The sequence below is a fragment of the Syngnathus acus genome, chromosome 12 (genome assembly GCF_901709675.1).
Source record: "Syngnathus acus chromosome 12, fSynAcu1.2, whole genome shotgun sequence".
Classification (NCBI taxonomy): Eukaryota; Metazoa; Chordata; class Actinopteri; order Syngnathiformes; family Syngnathidae; genus Syngnathus; species Syngnathus acus.
In genome coordinates this window covers 943,620-966,408 of record NC_051097.1, presented here as the reverse complement: position 1 = coordinate 966,408, position 22,789 = coordinate 943,620, and the positions used below count along the sequence as shown (strand labels likewise).

Here is a 22,789-nt window from a genome sequence, read left to right as displayed (position 1 = left end):
ACTCCTGGAATGTATGTGCATCAGGAAGGCCCAATGATGTGGCACACACCACCTTGCTCTGCAGTCATCAAGTCCAGAACCATCCTGTTTTGCAAGACCATTAGTCCAATAGCCTGAATCTCTCTGTTTTGTCAGTCATTGACTTGCAGCGAGAGATTCACAAAGGATTGAAAACGATAGTTCAGTGTCTCGATGAAGAGTGATCCGATCCAAGGAAAAAGCGCATGAACGATTTTGTCTCCGACGGACCACACTTTGTGGCTGTCAGGGACATTCGCACCCCAGACGGGGTAATGTGGTTCAAAGGCTGCAACAGCCCCGCGTCGACGTCCAGAAGAGTTGTGTGCTGTCGTCAGCTGATGATGTTGTATCCTGTAGGTGTGGTCGGTCACCCACACTCGTGCACACACTCGTGTCCAGTTGGCGGGCAGCATCGGACAACTCAAAGCCACGAGCCATTCTGAATGAAGCAGGTCCCGTCCGATGGTGCAGCCATGTTGGTAGGAGAGCCCTGATGCCTTGAAATGGCTCTCCTATCCTGGCACTCAGCGGTGATGTCCAAAGCTCCCATCCAGTTTCCTCCTGGATAGCAGTCGTTAATGCATTCGTGGGTTTCATTTTCTTGGATGAAACACGTGTAGTCCATTCCAGGTAGCCTTTTTGTTTAGGCCACTTGTGGCATCTATCGTCCTTCAACAGTCACATTGGGACTAATCCAAAAGAGTTCGATCACAGGTTATTTTCTGTGAGTCCAGGACGGTAGGGGTAGAATCACTGACCGTGACAGCACGGTGTTAAAATCCAACCCCTCCCACAGAGGCCATGCATTTCGCTTCAGCGACAGTCATTGTTCTGGCCTCCTGGTGAACTTGCGTGGAGGAAGGGGGGGAGTTTGGAACACACAGCATCCCTCCTGTGTGTGGGATCTCACAGTGAACGTCACACACCGGTATCAAGTGTTGGTTTCGTGTGGGTTTCTGGGGTCCCATGACCAGTCCTCAAAGTTCTCATCATGTGACCATCTTTTTCCTCGGTCGACATTGTCAATTGGTCTATTCAGACGAGCCCATAGACCAGACCTGGGCAAAATACGGCCCGCGGGCCACATCCAGCCCTTTGCCAATCGTAAATTATATTTGATTACAACTTAATTTAAAAAATATATATATCTGTGTCGTGCGTGCAATACAACTGTTTTGCTTTTATTTTGAAAGGCACATTCTCCGGGAGAGGCACCATCCAGAAAACGTGCTCAGCTCGTCGAAAAAATGCGATTTAAGCAATAAAACTAAAAATGCTTATAAAACATAAACCAAACGTTGCAGGTGGTCATTTCTGCATGCGCAGTGATAAACTGGGCACTCTGAAGCACCCAAGAGCGCTTTTAACTAGAAAACGTGCTCAGCTCGTCGAGAAAATGCGCTCTAAGCAATACAATTAAAAATGCTCATAAAACATAAACCAAACGTTGCAGGTGGTCATTTCTTCATGTGCAGTGATAAACTCGGCACTCTGAAGCACCCAAGAGCGCTTTTTACTTTGCCAACCTAACCAGAGTGACGGGAGAGGCACCATCCAGAAAACGTGCTCAGCTCGTCGAGAAAATGCGATTTAAGCAATAAAACTAAAAATGCTTATAAAACATAAACCAAACGTTGCAGGTTGTCATTTCTTCATGCGCAGTGATAAACTCCGCACTCTGAAGGACCCAAGAGCGCTTTTTACTATGCCAACTTAACCAGAGTGACGTGAGGCGACCGGGCGCGGACGCTAACTCACGCCCGGCAAGAGCGCTCGGAAGGCGTATAGGCTTTCACGGAAGCCCCGCCAGCAGGTCCGCGGGCCAAATAGGGTTCCATAAGGGACCGGGCGCGGACGCTAACCCACGCCAGGCATGAGAGCTCGGAAGGCGGATAGGCTTTCACGGAGGTCCCGCCAGCCTGTCCGCGGGCCATTTAAGGTCCCATAAGTGACCGTGCGCGGTCTCGAACTCAGGCCCGGCAGGAGTGCTCGTAGGGCGGATAGGCATTCACGGAGGTCCCGCCAGCAGGTCCGCGGGCCATTTAGGGTCCCATAACTGACCGGGCGCGGTCTCTAACTCAGGCCCGGCAGGAGTGCTCGGAGGGCGGATAGGCATTCACGGAGGTACCGCCAGCCGGTACGTGTATGTGAGCTGTGCGTGAAGGTGAACAGTGCGAAGTAATGCTGCCCGAAAAATGTGTGCTGACCCTCAGAAAAGAAAAGTTGACAAGGAGCGCCGTGTTTGGACTGCCAAGTATTTCTTTACAGAAATGAAAGGTAAAGCCGTCTGCCTGATTTGTGGTACACAGGTCGCTGTGTTTAAAGAATATAATTTGAGTCGCCACTACACGACCAAGCATGAGAAAAAATACATCTGTCTGATAAACAGCGCGCATCAGAGGCTGATGCATTGCTAGCAAAACTGCAAACCCAACAAGGACTTTTTATCAAACTTCACACCCAGAGATGCAGCGGCTTTGTCATTTGAGGAAGTTAAAGAAGTTAAGAATAAATTGTACTGATTAATGATTGTTTTTTTTATTTGACCTATACACCACAATTTCACATAGCTTAATATAAATATAAACAGAATAATTGTATTCTTCTAATACCGTACCAGCTATTTAAAATAAATAATTTAGTGCATTTTACAATGGAAGAAAATTGAGCAGGTTTAAGTTATCGTAAGTGTGGCCCTCTGACACAACTCAGGTTTTTCATGTGGCCCCTTGTAAAAATTAATTCCCCACCCCTGCCATAGACCATAGCACGCTCCAACCACAACGCAGCAGAGGATCCACCTGGCATGTGGTTCCCCGTTGCTACTAGGATGGCAGAGACACCGATGTTTCCTATTGTCTAGTCAGAGTGGGGATCTTATGGATTCCATTCTTCACCAACATTGAGACGCCCCGCCCTAAACAACGAGGCCCCTTTGTAGTCAGTCTTCCCCCCACTCCGAAAATGGGGTACAGCACTCTCTGTAACGTCCAGTGGTTGAGGTGAAACTTCACTGGGCCTTCCAGCAATGTTCAGTGCAGTGGGGGTAGTCAGCAAGACTTGGAATGGTCCCTCCCACCATGGCTGGCCCAGTTTGTCCTTTTTGACGACCTTTATGTCGTCTCAGTCTCCTGGCTTGGAGCGGTTGTTGACCTGTGGGGAAGAAAGAGCAGGTGGCAGTAAATTTGCATTTGACACATCTTTCAGTTTGAGTGCTCTGATCATGCTACCTGCCAAGGAATGTTCTTCGTCTGTTTTTGCAACTCTTGTAGTCAATTCTATTGCCCTTTTGAACTGGGCAGATAGGAGTGTTTGCGGGAAGAGTTTGAGCACTTCCTAATGATTCCTCCTAACCAAAGACCATTTATGACAGGGGCTATCCCATTTATTGCCTCCTGTTTTAAAGGAGATTCTCTGATCTTGGTTGGATTTGTACTGGGGTAATGGACGGTAAAAGTCCTACGTCAGATGGGCCCTTTGTCCACAGTTTTTCATAAAGCCCAGCCAATACCCCTCCTCCTTTTCATTCAAACAAGTGTTGATTAGCCAGGGAAGCGCATAAGCGCGTGCCCTTTACACCTACACCACTTCCTCATAGCTTATTTAGTCACTTTTCAATCATCTTCCGATTGCTTCAAGCAAAAGTTTGAAAAGCTTGAGAAAATTTTAACTTAATGGTATGACGCCAAATGTATTAGAGAATCCATATGTCGTAAAGTGTTGTATTATTACTATCTTTCACTATCTGTCCTACTCCCTCCCTCCTTCTGAGGCTTAGCAACGCCCATGCCTCACACCATGACAAACTTTTTGGGAGAATGTGTTCTTTACTACATATGACTCTATCATCATTTAATTTTACTTTCTTTCCAAAACGCTTCTCAATTTCCCAGTTCACACATCTTCTGCATGTGTTACTGGTTTTCCAGTTTTTTCTCTAGTTAATTATCAATCCAAAAAAAACTTTTTTTTTCTCTTAGCATTCAACTTACTAAAAATCACTCTTTCTTCAAAGTCGCTCTACTAATTTTCCATAGTAGTCTCCAACAACCATTCAACCTGAAGTTTCCTTTCATTCAGGCAATCATTCATCGATGCTCATTTGCATCTCACACACAGTCTCCAAAAAGGAGTCATTGGTCCCAATTTATCCAAGCTCTCCACACAACATTCATAACTCAATCTCGCGGATTTAACTCACATAAAGAAGTTTGTATAAACTTATAACACAACCAATCAATTATTCCTATTAAATGAAGCATTGCAATGTCTTAAATTCACAATTTTGCCTCATCCAATTCCTGAAAGCATGTGCTGTCGTTTTTTTTTTTTCAAATCTCTCATGAGGGCTTGACACTAACATGCACTAGTGTGGATCAGTTTCTGCCCGCAAACAGATTTCTCTCTTTTCCTCTCATTTTTATTTTTCAAAATCGTTTCTGTTCTGCGGTGCAAATTGGATAGACCACAGTCTAGCAAATTTCTTTACACGAAAAGTTTAGCCAATTTTCATCATTTTAACACATACACACACATGCACAGCTCTCGCGCACGAACGAGGGGTGGGTCCCAGCACCAATGATTCGTCACAGGCTGGCCATTTCCTGCAGTCGATCATGAGCTGGTCCCGCCCACGCACACGAGGACAGCACATTCTAATTTTTTTATTTATCTTTTAGAAGCAATTTGCATTTCTTTACCACTTGATTTGCAAATTTTAACTTTAGTGTGCACACAATTTGATCTCTGGTCATTTGTCATTGGGCATACAAACAGCATTGTCATACTTCTTGTATGGACACGAGCTCTAATAATCTAAAAAATGTTCTAATAATCTGACAATGACATTTTTTGCTGTATGGACATCTATTATTTCTTTCTCTGTATGAGCATGAGCGGTCAAAGGGGAGGAAGCTTGTCATGCTGAAAATTTGACTTTTCCTCTGCCTCTTCCTCCGCCCTTTGATGGGTTTTTTTTTATGACGACACTCTCTTGACCAGTGTCCATGTTTCCCACAGTTCCAACAGTTGTCTGAATCTGATGGGGGTTTTGATTTGAATGGTGGCTTGCGACCTTGTTGGTCTCTAACTCTTCCTCTGCCCCTTTGGGAACTTTGGAAGAAGATCGTTGTATCTTCATTTACATCATTATCATCATCATCTAGATGAAATCAGGGCTGTGGACTCGGTTCGGACTCGGGGACTCGGACTCGGTCGGACTCGGTCATTTTTGCCGGACTCGGACTCGGTGCTGATTTTGACCGAGTCCACCGAGTCCGACAATAAAAAAAAAAGAGGCAAGACGCAGCCAGAGAGTGTCAGGTTACAGTCAGCGCGGTAGGAGTTGGAAGAAGCAGTAAAAACTCCACCAAACTCGTCGTAATGACCCGTGATATATGTTATATCCTTACTATTTTCCAGGTTCTTAGATAGCAAGAATAGGTCGGACAACGACGTGAATGATAACTGCTTTATTCCTTACTCACAGTGCGTTCACAGGGCGTACCAGAACAACACAGAATGCCCATCCCACTTCCGGGGTTTTTCTACTACGGAATTTGAGTTAGCCCAAAATACACAACATCTCTTCCCCTCTTACAATGAACGTGCTATATGCATGAACAACATAGTCTTATGCACCTATAACTTGACATCTTCAAGATCTATCAATAACTACCATTAAACAATTATCATATATGGTCCAGACAATTATGACAATAATATTACCATGAAACCTTAACCTTAAAACCTTAAAATCATACCGAATTATAGCGAAAAACCGATGTCGTACGGCGTCAACACTATGTTGTTTTCAATAAAAACATGAAGAATCACGTTTGCGTCAGTCAATTTTAATTTTTATAAAGGATTATTCTCATTTGATGTCTTTAAATTCATCCGCGTTCTGCCATTGAAGCGGGGTGCATTCAAAGACCAGTCGTACAGACGGAAACGTTTTGTGATCAAATCTTTCATAACGAGAATGATTTGCGTGAATTGATTTGAATGAATAATTGAGAAGAAATTTCAGTTCTGAAGGCTCCTTTTGTCCCAAGCAAAGTGACAGATGGTGGGGAGGGGGGATAAAAATTGTAAAATCAATTCACTCAAATCATTCTCGTTATGAAAGATTTGATCACAAAATGTGTGTGGCTTTTTCTTAAATGAACACGTTTGACATTGCTATCGTGTCAGCTTTTAATTATATTGCGCTGTCATGTTAAAGCAAATTAATAAATGCAACAATATTAATTTGCTTTGAAAATACCTGAGTAATAAAATAAAATGGATGGATGGATGAATGATGATCACAATTAAGTATAAAGTCTCCTTTGTAATATATACTCCTTGTAGCCTGTACCCAAAAAGAGGAGTTTCTTTGCATCGAGGTTTATGCAAAGAGCTCACGTAATTATATTGTTGCGTTTTGGTGAAGTGAATGAGTGTTCCGTCTGTACGACTGGTCTTTGAATGCACCCCGCTTCAATGGCAGAACGCGGATGAATTTAAAGACATCAAATGAGAATAATCCTTTATAAAAATTAAAATTGACTGACGCAAACGTGAGTTCTTCACGTTTTTATTGAAAACAACATAGTGCTGACGCCGTACGACATGGGTTTTTCGCTTTCCAAATAAGGGGTCGTCACTAATTATTTGTGTTTAGATAAATGTCTGAGCTATAATGGTGTAATTAATGATTAAAACTTGAAAGTATCTGTTTATTGTATTCGTTTATATGTTTAATAAAGACAAAGCCATCACAAAACTGTTGTAATTATTTAGATTTTGATCTAAATTAGCCTTGAATAAAGACTAAGCAGTCACATGAATTAACAGAAAAAATGGACAGCCGGACTCGGACTCAGACTCGGACTCGGACTCATGGTCAAGAGGCCGGACTCGGACTCGGACTCGGTGCACAAATCCGACCGAGTCCACAGCCCTAGATGAAATACATCAGAACTTTTGCCTTTCTCAATCACTTTGTCAGCGTCTCTGGCCCACTGCATGGTTGTTGTAACACAAGCAGTGTCCGCTTCCACCAAGTGTTTCCTCACCCAGTTGCCTAAGTCAGGGGGGAAACCAGTGAGGAGCGCATTTTTAAGATGTTGCTGATAAGCATTCTCAGCTGCATCACTGAAGGGAATGCCACTGTGCACCCTGAATTCTTTTTCAAATCTTAATTGAATGGCAGCCTCATCACTTTTTATCTTTCTATTTTTCGTCTTTTGAATTTGTTCTCTTCTCTCTTGTGAAGCTTTCAACCACATTCTAGCACAATGCACTTCTCTCTCTTTTCTTTCCTTTCTCAATCCCTTTGGCTTCCTAGCCACACTCTCCTCCAAAATGTCTACCACGACGTTCCACATTTCAACTTTCAACTTTCCTTGTACTCCATACTTTTTCTTCCACTTCGGCATGTATTGCATACAATTAGAAAACCTACTCGCCATGTACTTCTCATCACCTTCAAGAGCTAGAGATTTACCGTTTTTATTTCCTATCTTAATTTTAGTAGTTTTAGTTTTTCCAATTTTTTTTCGTTTTTTATTTTCTTTGAGGATCCTCAATGCAGGTTTAAGTTGACCTTTCAACAAATTACTAGCCTGTGTTATTGCTGTGGATCAATGGACTAAAACTGCTATTTAGTCAATTTATCCTACCAGTCACACTCAACCACACAACTGTCATGCAAACAGCTTGGAAAAACGGACAAAAACGTATCTACGCCCTTCTTCAATTAAGAAAAAGAAGCTCTGTTTTTTTTTTCTAGCCCGTTTCTTCCACTGGGAGTCGAACCCAAGCTGTTCTTTGGCCGCAAAAACAGACAAAGAAGAATCTACGCACTTCTTCAATGAACGAAAAAGAAGCTCTGCTTTTCTTAGCTTGTTTCTTCCACTGGGACTTAAACCCAAGCTATATCTCGTGCACCTCTACGTTTTACGCGTTTCACATCTTTTACATTAGGGCTTTTACTTACTTGTCCCCTGGTTCGTTGCACTACCGGACCCCGTCAATCCACTGTTGTCAGACGAAGGCAGACCTAAGATGCTGGCCCAGCGAAGAATTTTCTTCCCAGGTCTTTCTTTTCGAGGTCCTCCTAATGGACGCTGGCTTGTCGACAATGCAGCACGTCGTCCTCCGTCCACCAGCAGCGGGTATGAGGATCCCGGGTTTCGGCACCAAAATGTTAGGGTGCTCACTCTAACTTATTTTTGCAAGAACCACACGGGAGACAGTATGCCCTTTTTAAGCACTTGCAAGTGGAGAGTCATTCGTCACTGTGCGTACAGCGATGATCGAATGAGGTCTGCTCAGGCCTCTTGCAAGAGCATTTTTATTGAGAGAAACAGGGTGGGGGTGATCAAATCATAGCAGGGGGTGTTTTACGATGTTGTGTAAACAGAACAACTTTGATTGCGTCCTCTGCAGCGAGTCAATCAGTTCAAAGGATCTTAGCACTTTGTTCTCCTACTTTGACACGACAGGACATGTTTGATTAATTATTACAGGTTACATTCCAACATAAGCATAGGATGAAACTAATCTATCAACCCTAACACTTCCTAACTCCAGGTACACATTTTTACCATACTCATGATGTAAATAGTGCATAAGTGCAGTAATAATATTATTAATAGTATATTTAAAGCAATTCAGCACAAAGATTCAAGATTCAAGAAGATTCAAGAATTCAAGATTGAAGAATTTTTATTGGCCATGTTTGAGCGTGCCAAACAAGGAATTTGACTTCGGTACATCTCAGCCTCTGCTCAACATTTAGGTGACTAACAACACTCAGGACATGTGCGAAAATTGACAAATATTCTCAAACATCCCCTGATCTTAAACTCCCAGGAGGGCAAGGAAAAACTCAAAACTCCTGCTAGGGGAAATGAGAAACCTTGAGAAGAGATCACAGATGGGATCCCTCTTCTAGGATGACCAGGCTGCAATGGATGCAGAGTGGACACATAGTACACATAATACAGACAATTATAAAAAGGCGTCGAGAGCAGAATGTTATTGCTCAGCAATGACTCTGAGACTCTAAGAGTGGTGTGAGTTCATCAGAGCGACAGCCTGGGGGAAGAAGCTGTCTCTGTGTCTGCTGGTTTTGGCGTACAGAGCTCTGTAATGCCGTCCGGAGGGGAGTAGTTCGAACGGACTGCAACCTGGGTGAGAAGGGTCTGTAGAGATGTTACTTGCACGTTTCCTGGTCCTGGACAGGTACAAGTCCTGGATAGATGGGAGGTTGATTCCAATTATCTTTTCTGCAGTCCTGATTGTCCGTTGCAGTCTGTGCTTGTTTTGTTTGGAGGCCGATCCAAACCAGACAGTGATGGAGGTGCAGAGGACAGACTGGATGATGGCAGTATAGAATATAAATATAAATATATAATACAGTGGAGCCTCGGTTTTCGAACACAATCTGTTCCAGAAGGCTGTTCGAGAAGTGAATCGTTCGAATCCCGAATCATATTTTCCCATTACCAATAATGGAAAGAAAAAAAATCCGTTCCAAGCAAGCAAAAAAAAAAGAAACGCCTTTTTTAAGCATTTTTTCATTTGCGCATTTTTGTCCAATCGCGCAACTGCAGCGCACCGGCGAACGTGCAACCGTAGCGCATCGCCGACCACGCAACTGCACCGCGCTGGTCGCATTATTGTGACAGAGCCGTCGCTGAAATTTAGAAAATATTTTTAAAGTCCTGCTGTACTTTCCAAAATTTAAGTGGACATCAGTGCGCAGGGAGCTTAATTTTGTCCGATCGTGCAACTGCAGCGCACCGCCGAACGTGCAACCGTTGCGCGCCGCCCACCGCGCAACTGCACCACGCTGGTCGCATTATTGTGACAGAGCGGTCGGTAAAATGTAGAAAATATTTTTAAAGTCCTAATGTACTTTCCAAAATTTAAATGGACCTCAGTGTGCAGGGAGCTTAATTTGGTCTGATCGCGCAACCGCAGCGCGCCGGGCGCTCAGTGTCGCATTGCTTTAGGAGCGTCTTTGTGTTTTAGGATGGCTTTATGTCACGGATGGGAATGGAAATGGAGCAGGGCGACCAAGTGCAGCTTGGACCAGGGTTTACTGGCGGAACTCAAAATAACAGACTCGGTAAACTGACATAACTGACTAACAAAACCAACAACAGGACTGACCGAAAAAGACGTGAAACAACAAGACAGGGTGACATTACCAATGACAGCAACAATGATCCGACAGGGAGTGACACACAGACAGGACTTAAATACAAGACAGGTAACAAGAGGCAGGTGAGAATGATCACACCTTCTCACCTCTCACCCTCCCACACAGGAGGGGAGGGGCGAGCACACAGACACAAAGACAGAAACTATGGACATGATCGGGGACGAGTCGTGACACTTTACTGCTCCCAATTGCTTCCTTTGGAGGCATGATTAGAGTTGATGCAATCCTCAGAGTAACGAGAACGTAACGTCAGTTGGCATGCGGGTCCTCTCGGCTCATCCCGCGAGGTTCGACAGCCGAATTTCGACCGACATCCGAAGCAAAAAAATCTCGAATTTTTTGTTCGAATCCCGATTTGTTCGAGAACCGGGACGTTCGAAAACCGAGGCTTCACTGTAGTATATAAAGTGTTTTACAACAAATGAAAGTATAGATACATTAAAGGGGTGGTTCTTAACCTGGGTTCTATCGAACCCTAGGGGTTCGGTGAGTCTGTCTCAGGGATTCGGCAGAGCCTACACCGTGGAGGTCCGAACACACCTGATTTATCATCAAATTATCCTGCTGAGAAGTTAATCCAGACTCCTCCCCCACCGTCTGTTGTCTTCCGGGTTAGACCAACGCTGGCGTCAGATCTGTTGACTGCCGCTTCTGTCCTGGACCGTGTCCGTTACTTGTTTTTCGTTTTCCCGTTTTCAGTGCACCCGTCTCTTCTTTTATTTTTCTCGTGTTGTCTTCCGTCCACCTCGCATTCCCGCAGCTCCGCTCTCACCTATGTTTCCTCTCCCTCGGACTACCAGCTACGTTAGCCAGCTAGCCAACAGCCAACTGGCCAAAGCCACCGCCGGGCCCTCCTGCCTCCCGACTCGGAGCCTGTGGCCGCTTGCTGTGGACTCGACGGCAGCTCTGGCCCGGCTCTCTGGCCTTCCGTCCAGCGTCCTCGGGGGACGGGCTCCACTCCCTGCGGGCTCGCCAACCGTGGCTCTGCTGTGTGCCGCCGTGGTGCGTTCGGCCTGCCGTTCGAGCGGGTGCAGTCGGGGTCGACCGGCGTTACCACCTGGTCCACTGCTGCTTCCACACGAGGCTGGGATCCTTCGCCGTCGCCGCTACATCTGGACCGGCACTTCCCCGATGGCTCACCCATCTCCTCTTTTTGGACTACCAACCCCCCGTCACCCCCACCTCCCGTACTGGCAACCTCAACAACCTCCGCTCCCGCCCCTCCTGCTCCTCCATCCATCTCCTTCGCACTGCTGACCGATGTCCTGTTAACTATAACCTATTGTCTCTACCCCCCCACCCTTTTTATTCCCTGTAAAGCGTCTTTGGGTCATTGAAAAGCGCTATATAAATTGAATGAATTATTATTATTATCGTGTAAATTTGTGATGACTAGGGATGAGAATCTTCCGCGGATTTCCGTGTTTTTTTCCGTCGGGAGTATCATTTTTGTGAATCGTGTAGATCCGTTGAGAATTTTTTTTTTATATGGGGGGAGCGGCTGGCAGCAGTATTGCGACAACAGCCGCCTTATTTTCGGCAGTATTTTGGCGCTACTTTCGTCACATCATTTGCCTACTCATTTGCCTAATTAGCAAAGGTTTTAGCCAGCATGGCGAATGTTTTAGAGAAAAAAGACGAGGATCGTGCCAGGGAAATAGACAAGTCGAACAGGATCAGGAACTGGCCCCAATGGGGGCCTGTGGCCCCTGGCCCACTGCGGCCCCCCCAGTGCGGCATGCGGCCCCCAGACCCCGGCTACTTTTCAGTGTTTTTTTTCATTTGCCGTTCTCATCTCTGGATGACACATATCTGAACCGGTCTCACAAAGGCAACAGCAGAAGTCACACTTATTTGCAGGTGTGTAATTTGTTGTGAATTCATGATTTGTTAGTTTTGTACTTTGAACAAGGTGATGTTTATGCACAGCTCATTTTGTGCACCAGTAAAAAACGTTGATGTCTTGAATTTGAAAAATATTATTTTATATTTCACTAAAGAGGGGTTCGGTGATTGTGCATATGAAACTGGTGGGGTTCGGTACCTCCAACAATGTTAAGAACCACTGCATTCAAGCAATCAAACAGATATGATAAAATTTGAGTATGAAACAAAAACAAAAGTTTGGATAGTAAAAGAAATAAAAACGAAAAATGAATGAAGAAAAGTCAATGCAATTTAAGGCTGGAAATAAAAAGTCGGTCAAGTTGACTTCCAAAAACGGTCAACCCATCTTATTCGCCCAAGGCATTTCTGAGCTCCATTGCCAGCCAGTCACACAGACATTAACAGTCCACATTCTATTCTACAGTCAATTGTACACTTGCTAAACTAATCATGATCTTTTTCTCAGACACCCTCTTTTGGTGGAAGTTGACACTGTTGACAGTGACTGTCCGGTGTCGCAACAGTAACTACTAGTAGTTTTGACATTAGATGGTCTTCCTGATGCTTTTAACACAGGCAGTGACTTGGAATTAGGGTCAGTCCTAGCCATTAGGATGTTAGTGTCATGACTGGTATTTGAACCGTGGTTATGTGTGTGAAAGACAGCAATCCACAGCACTGCTTACTGCTCAGCTGCAAGATAATGTGTTTTTATTCTACCAGGGCGTTTGCTAGTTAGAACATATTGAACCCAGCATTGCGAGAAGCAAAGTACGACATGGTGTTTGTAGAATAAATATCATAAGATGTGAAACAGTTGGAAATGGAAACGCATTCATGTTAAAGTGCACAAATGCATAGCTTGACAAGTCTGTCAGGGTCATGTTCATGAGTGAAGGCAGGATAGGGCGTGAATAGGTAGACAGGTGGATCGATTTAGCGTCCACTACGATGCGGACCCTTTACCGATCTCCAGCCAGCTCAGTGGCCTAGTGGTAGAGTGTCCGCCCTGAGACTGGAAGGTTGTGGGTTCAAACCAAAGTCATACCAAAGACTATAAAAATGGGACCCATTGCCTCCCTGCTTGGCACTCAGCATTAAGGGTTGGAATTGGGGGGTTAGATCACCAAATGATTCCCGAGCGCGGCACCGCTGCTGCTCGCTGCTCCCCTCTCCCCCAGGGGATGGATTAAGATCACACGGGGATGGGTTAAATGCAGAGGACAAATTTCACCACACCCAGATGTGTGTGTGACGATCATTGGGACTTTAACTTTAACTTAACTTAACTGTTGTGAAGAAGGAGCTGAGCTTTATCGGTTGACCTATTTTCCTACCCTCAAAATGTTGGTATCATGACAACGCTTGATTTATGTTCTTGCTGAAACAGGGCCTCTGTATCGTTTGGAGAAGCAAACGGACCCAAATGTTGCAGTAGACCTAGATTCCACACTTGAGAACCAGAGCACTCTTGAGTTTTGCCTTGTCAGAGAAAACAGTAAGACTTTTCAGTATGTTGATTATTTTATTATTTAATTTCTGTTATGACTTCATAATAAAATAAAAATGTGATCTGATGTAGAATAGTTGAGCTTGATATGATTACTCTATCAACTGACATGACATACAACAAATTCTCTCTCTCTTCCTCTCTCTCTACCTCTCCTCCTCCCTCCCTCTCTCTGTCTTTGCATCTGTCCGTCTCTCTCTCTGTCTGTGTGTCTGTCTATCGCGTCCAATCCTAACATCTCCAGGTTCAAGAGGCGAGGAGAGCTCAGAGGAAGACCCACCCATTGACATCACTTCTGTCCAAGATATGCTGAGCAGCCATCACTATAAGTCATTCAAGATTAGTATGATACACAAGCTGCGCTTCACAACAGACGTTCAACTCGGTATGAACTCCTGCAGGCTTATTTGTATGAGGGAACGTTTACCTCATTATCATATTTAAGAGCCATTTGGTTCATCTAATATTAGTTGATGTCAATATGTTGTTACACAATGTCTGCTATTTACTTAATCATAAACCAGACATTTCAATTTAACATTTTCAGACATCACCCAGGCATTAAGTAGATGTATCATGCTTATAAAACCTTGCTTTTTACATATTACTCATTCAGTTGTGTTCAATATAAACAGGAACAGAAATACCATCCATCCATCCATCTTCTTCTGCTTATCCGGGGTCGGGTCGCGGGGGCAGCAGCTTTAGGAGGGACTCCCAGACTTCCCTTTCCCCAGCCACTTCATCCAGCTCATCCCGGGGAATCCCAAGATGTTCCCAGGCCAGCTGAGAGACATAGTCTTTCCAGCGCGTCCTGGGTCGTCCACGGGGTTTCCTACCGGTGGGACATGCCCGGAACACCTCCCCAGGGAGGCGTCCAGGAGGCATCCTGATGAGATGCCCAAGCCACCTCATCTGGCTCCTCTCAACGTGGAGGAGCAGCGGCTCTACTCTGAGTCTCTCCCGGATGACCGAGCTTCTCACCTTATCTCTAAGGGAGAGCCCGGACATCCTGCGGAGGAAACTCATTTCGGTCGCTTGTATCCTGGATCTCGTTCTTTCGGTCACGACCCCTAGCCCGTGACCATAGGTGAGGGTAGGAGCATAGATCGACTGGTAAATTGAGAGCTTTGCCTTTTGGCTCAGCTCTCTCTTCACCACGACACACCGGTACAGAGTCCGCATTACTGCCGACGCTGCACCGATCCACCTGTCGATCTCGCGCTCCATCCTGCCCTCACTCGTGAACAAGACCCCAAGATACTTGAACTCCTCCACTTGGGGCAGGATCTCATCCCCGATCCGGGAGGGCATTCCACCCTTTTCCGACCGAGGACCATGGACTCGGATTTGGAGGGTTAGGCTGACCGTCATCCCGGCCGCTTCACACTCGGCTGCGAACCGCTCCAGTGAGAGCTGGAGATCATGGCTTGAAGAAGCCAACAGCACCACGTCATCTGTAAAAAGCAGAGACGCAATGCTGAGGTCACCAAACCGGACACCCTCAACGCCTCGGCTGCGCCTAGAAATTCTGTCCATAAAAGTTATGAACAGAATTGGTGACAAAGGGCAGCCTTGGCGGAGTCCATCCCTCACTGGGAACGAATGCGACTTACTGTCGGAAATGCGGACCAAACTCTGACATCGGTGATACAGGGAACAAACCGCCCTTACCAGTTGGCTCGGCACCCCGTACTCCCGAAGCACCCTCCACAGAACTTCCCGAGGGACACGGTCGAATGCCTTCTCCAAGTCCACAAAACACATGTGGACTGGTTGAGCGAACTCCCATGCCCCCTCAAGGATCCTGCCGAGGGTGTAGAGCTGGTCCACTGTTCCATGGCCAGGACGAAAGCCAAACTGCTCCTCCTGAATCCGAGGTTTGACCTCCCGACGGACCCTCCTCTCCAGCACCCCTGAATAGACCTTACCAGGGAGGCTGAGGAGTGTGATTCCTCTGTAGTTCTTCTTAAAGAGGGGAACCAATCCAATCCAGAGGTACCGTCCCCGATGTCCACGTGATGTTGCAGAGGCGTGTCAGCCAGGACAGCCCCACAACATCCAGAGCCTTTAAAACCTCTGGGCGGATCTCATCCACCCCTAGGGCCTTGCCCCCGAAGAGTTTTTTAACTACCTCAGTGACTTCGAAGTCACCCCAGAGACTGGAGAGTCCACCTCAGAGTCTCTAAGATTCAAGATTCAAGAATTTTTATTGGCCATGTTTGAGCGTGCGAAACAAGGAATTTGACTTTGGTACATCGCAGCCTCTGTTCAACATTGAGGTGACTAACAACACTGACAAATTGACAAATATTCTCAAACATCCCAAACATATTAAACTCACAGGAGGGCAAGGAAAAACTCAAAACTCCTACACGGGGAAATGAGAAACCTTGAGAAGAGACCACAGATGGGAGGATCCCTCTTCCAGGATGACCAGGCTGCAATGGATGCAGAGTGGACACATAATACAGACAATTCAAAAAAAGGTGTCGAGAGCAGGATGTTATTGCACAGCAATGACTCTGAGACTCTAAGAGTGGTGCGAGTTCATCAGAGCGACAGCCTGATGAACTGTGTCTGCTAGTTTTGGCGTACAGAGCTCTGTAACGCCGTCCGGAGGGGAGTAGTTCGAACGGACTGCAACCTGGGTGAGAAGGGTCTGTAGAGATGTTACTTGCACGTTTCCTGGTCCTGGACAGGTACAAGTCCTGGATAGATGGGAGGTTGATTCCAATTATCTTTTCTGCAGTCCTGATTGTCCGTTGCAGTCTGTGCTTGTCTTGTCTGGAGGCCGATCCAAACCAGACAGTGATGGAGGTGCAGAGGATAGACTGGATGATGGCAGTATAGAAGGTCTTCAGCAGCTCCCGTGGCAGATTGAACTTCCTGAGCTGTCTCAGAAAGCACAGCCTCTGCTGGGCCTTCTTCCGGTCAGAGTCTATGTGGCTGGTCCATTTCAGGTCCCGAGAGATTGTGGATCCCAGGAACTTGAAGGTGTCTGTGGAGAGAATAGTATTACTGTTGATAGTGAGGGGTGAAAGTGGTGAAGGGTCTCGCCTGAAGTCCACTGTCATCTCCATGGTCTTGAGCGGTTTCGGCTCCAGGTTGTTTTGGCTGCACCAATGGAGCAGCCGCTCCACCTCCTGTCTGTACGCAGTCTCGTCACCATCCCGGATCAGTCTGATGAGAGTGGTGTCGTCCTCATACTTCAGGAGCTTCACAGAAGAGTCGCCTCAGGAGCAATCGTTAGTGTAGAGAGAGAAGAGCAGTGGGGAGAGGACGCACCCTTGGGGGGCGCCAGTATTGGTGGTCCGGGTGTCGGATGTGATGGTCCCCAGCCTCACACGCTGTCTCCTGTTGGTCAGGAAGTTGGTGATCCACTGACAGGTGGAGGCAGGCACCGCGAGCTGGATGAGGTTCTGTTGGAAGATGTCAGGAGCGATGGTGGTGAACGCGGAGCTGAAGTCCACAAACAGGATCCTGGCGTACGTTCCTGCAGTGTCCAGGTGTTGCAGGATATAGTGCAGTCCCATGTTGACCGCATCGTCCACCGACCTGTTTGCCCGGTAAACTGCAGGGGGTCAAGCAGGGGGCCCGTGACGTCCTTCAGGTGGTTCAACACTAACCTCTCGAAGGATTTCATGACCACAGATGTCAGGGTGACAGGTCTATAGTCATTCAAACCTGTGACGGCGGGCTTCTTGGCCACCGGTACGATGGTGGAGCTCTTGAAGCACGAGGGCACCTCACACATCTCCAGGGAATGGTTGAAGATCTGTGCAAAGGTGGGTGCCAGTTGTTCAGCACAGACTTTCAAGCAGGAAGGGACACACCGTCTGGGCCCGGTGCCTTCCTGACCTTCTGTCTCTGGAACATCTGACACACTTCCTCCTCGCGGATCTGGAGTGCGGGCGCGGCTTCTGTAAGAGAGAGAGTAGGTGGTAACGGTGATGGAGGTGTGGACAGAGCAGTTGTGGGGGGAAGTATGTTGATTGTGCTGCAGGAGGTCCTGTTGTGTGGGTGGACCGTTAAAACCTGCAGTAAAACCTGTTTAGCTGGTTTGCAAGCCTTGGGTTCTCCACAGTTGTTGGTTTCTTGAAGCCCGTGATGCTCTGCAGACCTTTCCACACTGTTGAGGGATCAGGATTGGCAAAGAGGTGTCTCTCCAGGCTCTCCCCGTAACACCTCTTGGCTTTCCTGACCTCTCGGTTCAGTGTGTTCCTGGTCTGCTTGAACAGGTCCCGGTCGCCACTCCTGAAGGCCTACTCCTTGGCTTTGAGCAGCCTCCTGAGGTTCGGTGTAAACCAAGGTTTGTCGTTGTTGTACACACAGATCCTCACATAAACTGATGTGACAGTGTCAGTGAGTTCATGCAGCTCTGAAGTTGCAGCTTCAAAAACTCCCCAATCGGTGCAGTCAAAGCAGGTTTGGAGGTCCTGCTTTGACTCCACTGTCCACTTCCTCACAGTCCTCACCACAGTCTTAGAAGTTTTTTATTTCTGCCTGTAGGCCGGGATCAGATGAACTAAACAGTGGTCCGAGAGTCCTAAAGCTGCACGAGCCACAGAGTGGTATGCATCCTTTATTAAGGTGTAGCAGTGGTCCAGTGTCTGTGCCCCTCTGGTGGGACACGTTATGTGCTGTCTGTATTTGGGGAGCTCATGTGCGAGGTTCGCCCTGTTAAAATCACCCAGAACAATGATTAATGAGTTTGGTAGAAGTTTCTCCATGTCTGTCACCTGGTCAGCGAGCATCTGCGTGGTTTCACTCGCACGTGCGTGTGGTGGAATGTAAACAGCCGCCATGACGATCGAGGAGAACTCTCGTGGCGAATAGAACGGCCGGCAGTTTATGAAAAGTGTTTCTAGGAGGGGGCTGCAAGACTCTTTCAACACCGTGACATCAGTACACCAACGTTCATTAATATAGAAACATAGACCACCTCCCTTTGATTTTCCGGTGAGCTCCGCGCTGCGGTCTGCCCGCTTAAGCCAAAACCCAGCTAGCTCCACGGCGTGGTGGGGGGTGCGTCCGTCAAGCCACGTTTCAACAAAGCACAGCGCGGCGGATCTGCTGAAGTCCAAGTTCCTTGAAGTGAGAAGCAGTAGTTCGTCCATCTTGTTCGCCAGGGAGCGGACATTCGCCAGATGAATTGATGGTAGGGGAGAACGAAACCCTCTCTGCCTCAGCTTTACGAGGGCTCTGGCGCGTTTGCCACGGCGTCTTCGACATGCTAGCTTGTATAGCACCGCCGCCCCGGCTAAAATCTCCGTCAAACAGTCTGGATCAGAGAAAACTGGAGAGAAAATACCAGGAGACTGTCCGATGTTTAACATTTCTTTGGTAAAAGTTATCCGGGATGGACAGCAGAAGACACAGAAAACACACAAAATAAGACAAAGTAGCAGAGAGCGACTCACCGGGGCGGCCATCCACGGCGCCATCTAGACGTCATCCAGGTCCTGCTTCCACAATGGAAGGCGTGTCAGTGGAATTGAGGAGGTCTTCGAAGTATTCTCCCCACCGACTCACGACGTCCCGAGTCGAGGTCAGCAGCACACCATCTCCACTGTAAACAGTGTTGACGGTGCACTGCTTCCCCCTCCTGAGACGCCGGATGGTGGACCAGAATCTCCTTGAAGCCGTCCAGAAGTCATTCTCCAAACTCCTCCCACGCCCGGGTTTTTGCCTCAGCAACCGCCGAAGCCGCGTTCCGTTTGGCCATCCGGTGCCGCCACGACAGGCACCAACCACCTTACGGCCACAGCTCCGGTCGGCTGCCTCAACAATGGAGGCACGGAACATGGTCCACTCGGACTCAATGTCCCCCGCCTCCCCCGGGACGTGGGAAAAGCTCTGCCGGAGGTGGGAGTTGAAGCTCTTCCTGACAGGGGATTCTGCTAGACGTTCCCAGCAGACCCTCACAGAGCGTTTGGGTCTGCCAGGTCGGACCGGCATCTTCCCCCACCATCGGAGCCAACCCACCACCAGGTGGTGATCAGTTGACAGCTCCGCCCCTCTCTTTACCCGAGTGTCCAAAACATGCGGCCGCAAATCCGATGACACGACTACAAAGTCGATCATCAAACTGCGGCCTAGGGTGTCCTGGTGCCAAGTGCACACATGGACACCCTGATGTTTGAACATGGTGTTCATTATTGAAAAGCCGTGTCGAGCACAGAAGTCCAATAATAGAACACTGCTTGAGTTCAGATCGGGGGGCGGGGGGGGGCGTTCCTCCCAATCATGCCCTTCCAGGTCTCACTGTCATTGCCCACGTGAGTAGAACGATAGAGTCCCCAGAAGGAGCTCTCTCCAGCACTTCCTCTAAGGACCCCAAAAAGGGTGGGTACTCTGAGTTGCTGTTCGGTGCATAGGCACAAATAACAGTCAGGACCCGTCCCCCCACCCGAAGACGGAGGGAGGCTACCCTCTCGTTCACCGGGGTGAACCCTAATGTGCAGGTGCCCAGCCGGGGGGCAATAAGTATGCCCACACCTGCTCGACGCCTCTCACCGCAGGCAACTCCAGAGTGGGAGAGAGTCCAGCCCCTCTCAAGAGGGCTTGTACCAGAGCCCAAACTATGTGTGGAGGCAAGTCCGACTACGTGTAGTCGGAACTTTTCTGCCTCACACACCAGCTCGGGCAGGTGACATTCCATGTCCCAAGAGCCAGCCTTTGGCCGCCGCCCAGCTCGCTTTGCACCCGACCCCTTTGGCCCCTCCTACAGGTGGTGAGCCCATGGGAAGGGGGACAGACATACGTTTGTCTGAATTCCTCGTCATCATAGCATCACAGGGCCCTCTTTTACCCATGTTCTGAGGAGCGGCTCAGAGCAAGCCGTTTTGATGCGGTTTCTTTAAATCCAAATGAGATACTTCACTCCCCAATCCCTCCAGATGTGCGCCTCCATTTCCGGTCAGACATATTTGTATTTTTTTTAGCGGCGGTAGCGTTTATTTGAGCGACAATTGATTGATTAAAAGATGTCAACAGCAGAAGACGTCCATCCAACCACACATAACACGTAACAGAACAAATCCCCTCACAATATTTATGAACAGGTCATGTAAACAAGCACTGCAGTCAAGTTGAGAAGTAAGCTAATGCTAGCACTAGCATTAATGAGAAGCTAATGAATGCATTTAACACACGACAATGTTCCCCAAGAATGAACTGTGGCTGTGATTCGGCCAAAGCTCACAGAATAGGCAAACATACATGCAGCGTCCTGGGCACTCGGGCGAAAAAGGGAAACATTTAAAAACTTTACAATAGGAATAAGATGAATAATTTACACTAGAAACCGATATAATCAGTAAAAACAAAATAAATCAGACTTGAGCATCTTCAACTCATCATATCATTGTTTAATCAGTTCATATCCTTCAAAATCATTCCACATTATTCCACATTCTTTTCTTTCATTCTTTCAGCCATCATATGCAATTTCTTGAGAAATTGCACTCTTGTATGATGTTACTTGTTGATTTGATAGATCTGATCTCATCAGTATTTATTGCTGTTGCTTAAGCAAAAAAACAGTGAATAGGGGAGTTTTTCAATTATCAAACCAATGTAAAGAGCTGCACATTTACACCACTGTGCTTATTTAACATAATAAAAAAACAGTGTTCCAAAAAACTAAAGCATGTCTTTGAAATCAGATTAACAGATTAATCGACTAAATCAATGACAGACAATGGTTAGTTGCAGCTCTAACCTTGTCACAGTGTCGTGATGAATAACTTGCCATGATGTGAGGCAGAGTTGTTCACATTGCTTGTATTATCTGTAAATGCATATGTTTTATTTCAAAAGCCATTTCAATAGTCTTTGCTGTTTTATAGAAGAAAGTATTATTATCAAATTCACTGATCTTTTTTCACAAAAATATAGTTTTCTCCACTTTTCAGGAGAAATGGCTACATTTTGGGAACCCAACCAATGTTCTCCTGCTGATTACAAAAGAATAGAAAACTTCACACTTAATCTTCCTCCTCAAAGAAGAATATATTCTTACCTTGAGTAGATTTGGTGGCGAACATATTATCAAAGTACAATATTCTGTGGGTCTTAAAATCAAGTCAGGCTACTCTGAAAAGAGCTGTCAGTGGATGAGTAAATAAGTTTTGGGGTCTCGCATGCATGAAAATAAATGTATTGAAATGGAGCTATGTACGTGGACTCATGGCTTAGATCCTAGAAGCTGTACATTGAAGAAAAAAATAAAAGATTGAAATGACAATTCTTGACTTTGCTTTCAGGGATATCAGGAGAAAAGGTAGAGATTGACCCTGTCACCAATCAGAAAGCCAGCACTAAGTTTTGGATTCGACAGAAACCTATTTCGGTCGATTCGGACCATCTATGTGCCTGTGACCTTGTCGAAGAAAGAAGCCCCAGTAAGTGCAAAGCCTTGTCAACCATGTCCACATGTATGCTGTTGATAGTCTTTTCTATACTGTTGGACTTTCTGAAACATGATCCTGGCTGATTTCTGCCAACTGGTGGACAGTTTTAATGATTTTTACTGCAGACAAGACTGATCTTCAGTCAGAAGCTGCGTAAGACCCTACTGGTCACTGACATAAAATAAAAAGCAAACACATACCTGTATGTCTTGGGTAGATGTGCCTATTTCTTTAGACGTACAATTACGTCCTGGGGAATGAAAGACTTAATAATAGAAGTACTTAGTAGGAGTCGCAGGAGTAGTAGTGGTAATATTACAATACTGTAAGACCATTTCTAAACAATTTGGAGTTCAACATTCCAAGGAAAAGGTATCGCAAAGGCACAAGTTCTTCTCAGTGGCCTTCTTAAGCCTAATTTGTGGCTTGTATGTGACAGTCATGCTGTGATTTTGATAAGCCGAAACCAGATGATGGACAGCAAAACATATGATGTCATACTGCATAGAGAAAGTGTCTTACCATTTACTGATTTTCTCAAGTGATTTTTTTTTAACCCATTGATCTTCCTTTCTTTGCCTCTTCCAGACCATGCCATATTCAAGATTACTTACATGAGCAACCATGACTACAGACCTCTGTACTTTGAGTCAGATTCCACTACTGTCAATGAAATAGTTCTCAAGGTGAGTTTTGACTCACTGATGTCTGGGATGACAGAATAAAGTCTATAAA

The 22,789-nt window shown here is 46.4% G+C and overlaps 1 protein-coding gene and 1 long non-coding RNA gene across 8 annotated transcripts in view; both read left to right on the top strand.

Moving 5' to 3' along the window:
- Positions 1-22,789, top strand: part of LOC119131444 — a 546,859-nt gene that overhangs the window by 300,252 nt on the left and 223,818 nt on the right. The window lies entirely within an intron of this gene.
- The window catches only part of mapkap1 (MAPK associated protein 1), a 75,193-nt gene that overhangs the window by 50,732 nt on the left and 1,672 nt on the right, over positions 1-22,789 (top strand). For all 7 annotated transcript variants that reach the window (XM_037265833.1, XM_037265831.1, XM_037265829.1 and 4 more), the window contains 4 exons: positions 13,518-13,625; positions 13,882-14,022; positions 21,908-22,045; positions 22,643-22,740. In XM_037265833.1, the coding sequence (XP_037121728.1) occupies positions 13,518-13,625; positions 13,882-14,022; positions 21,908-22,045; positions 22,643-22,740 (485 nt within the window). The remainder of the gene's footprint in view (positions 1-13,517; positions 13,626-13,881; positions 14,023-21,907; positions 22,046-22,642; positions 22,741-22,789) is intronic.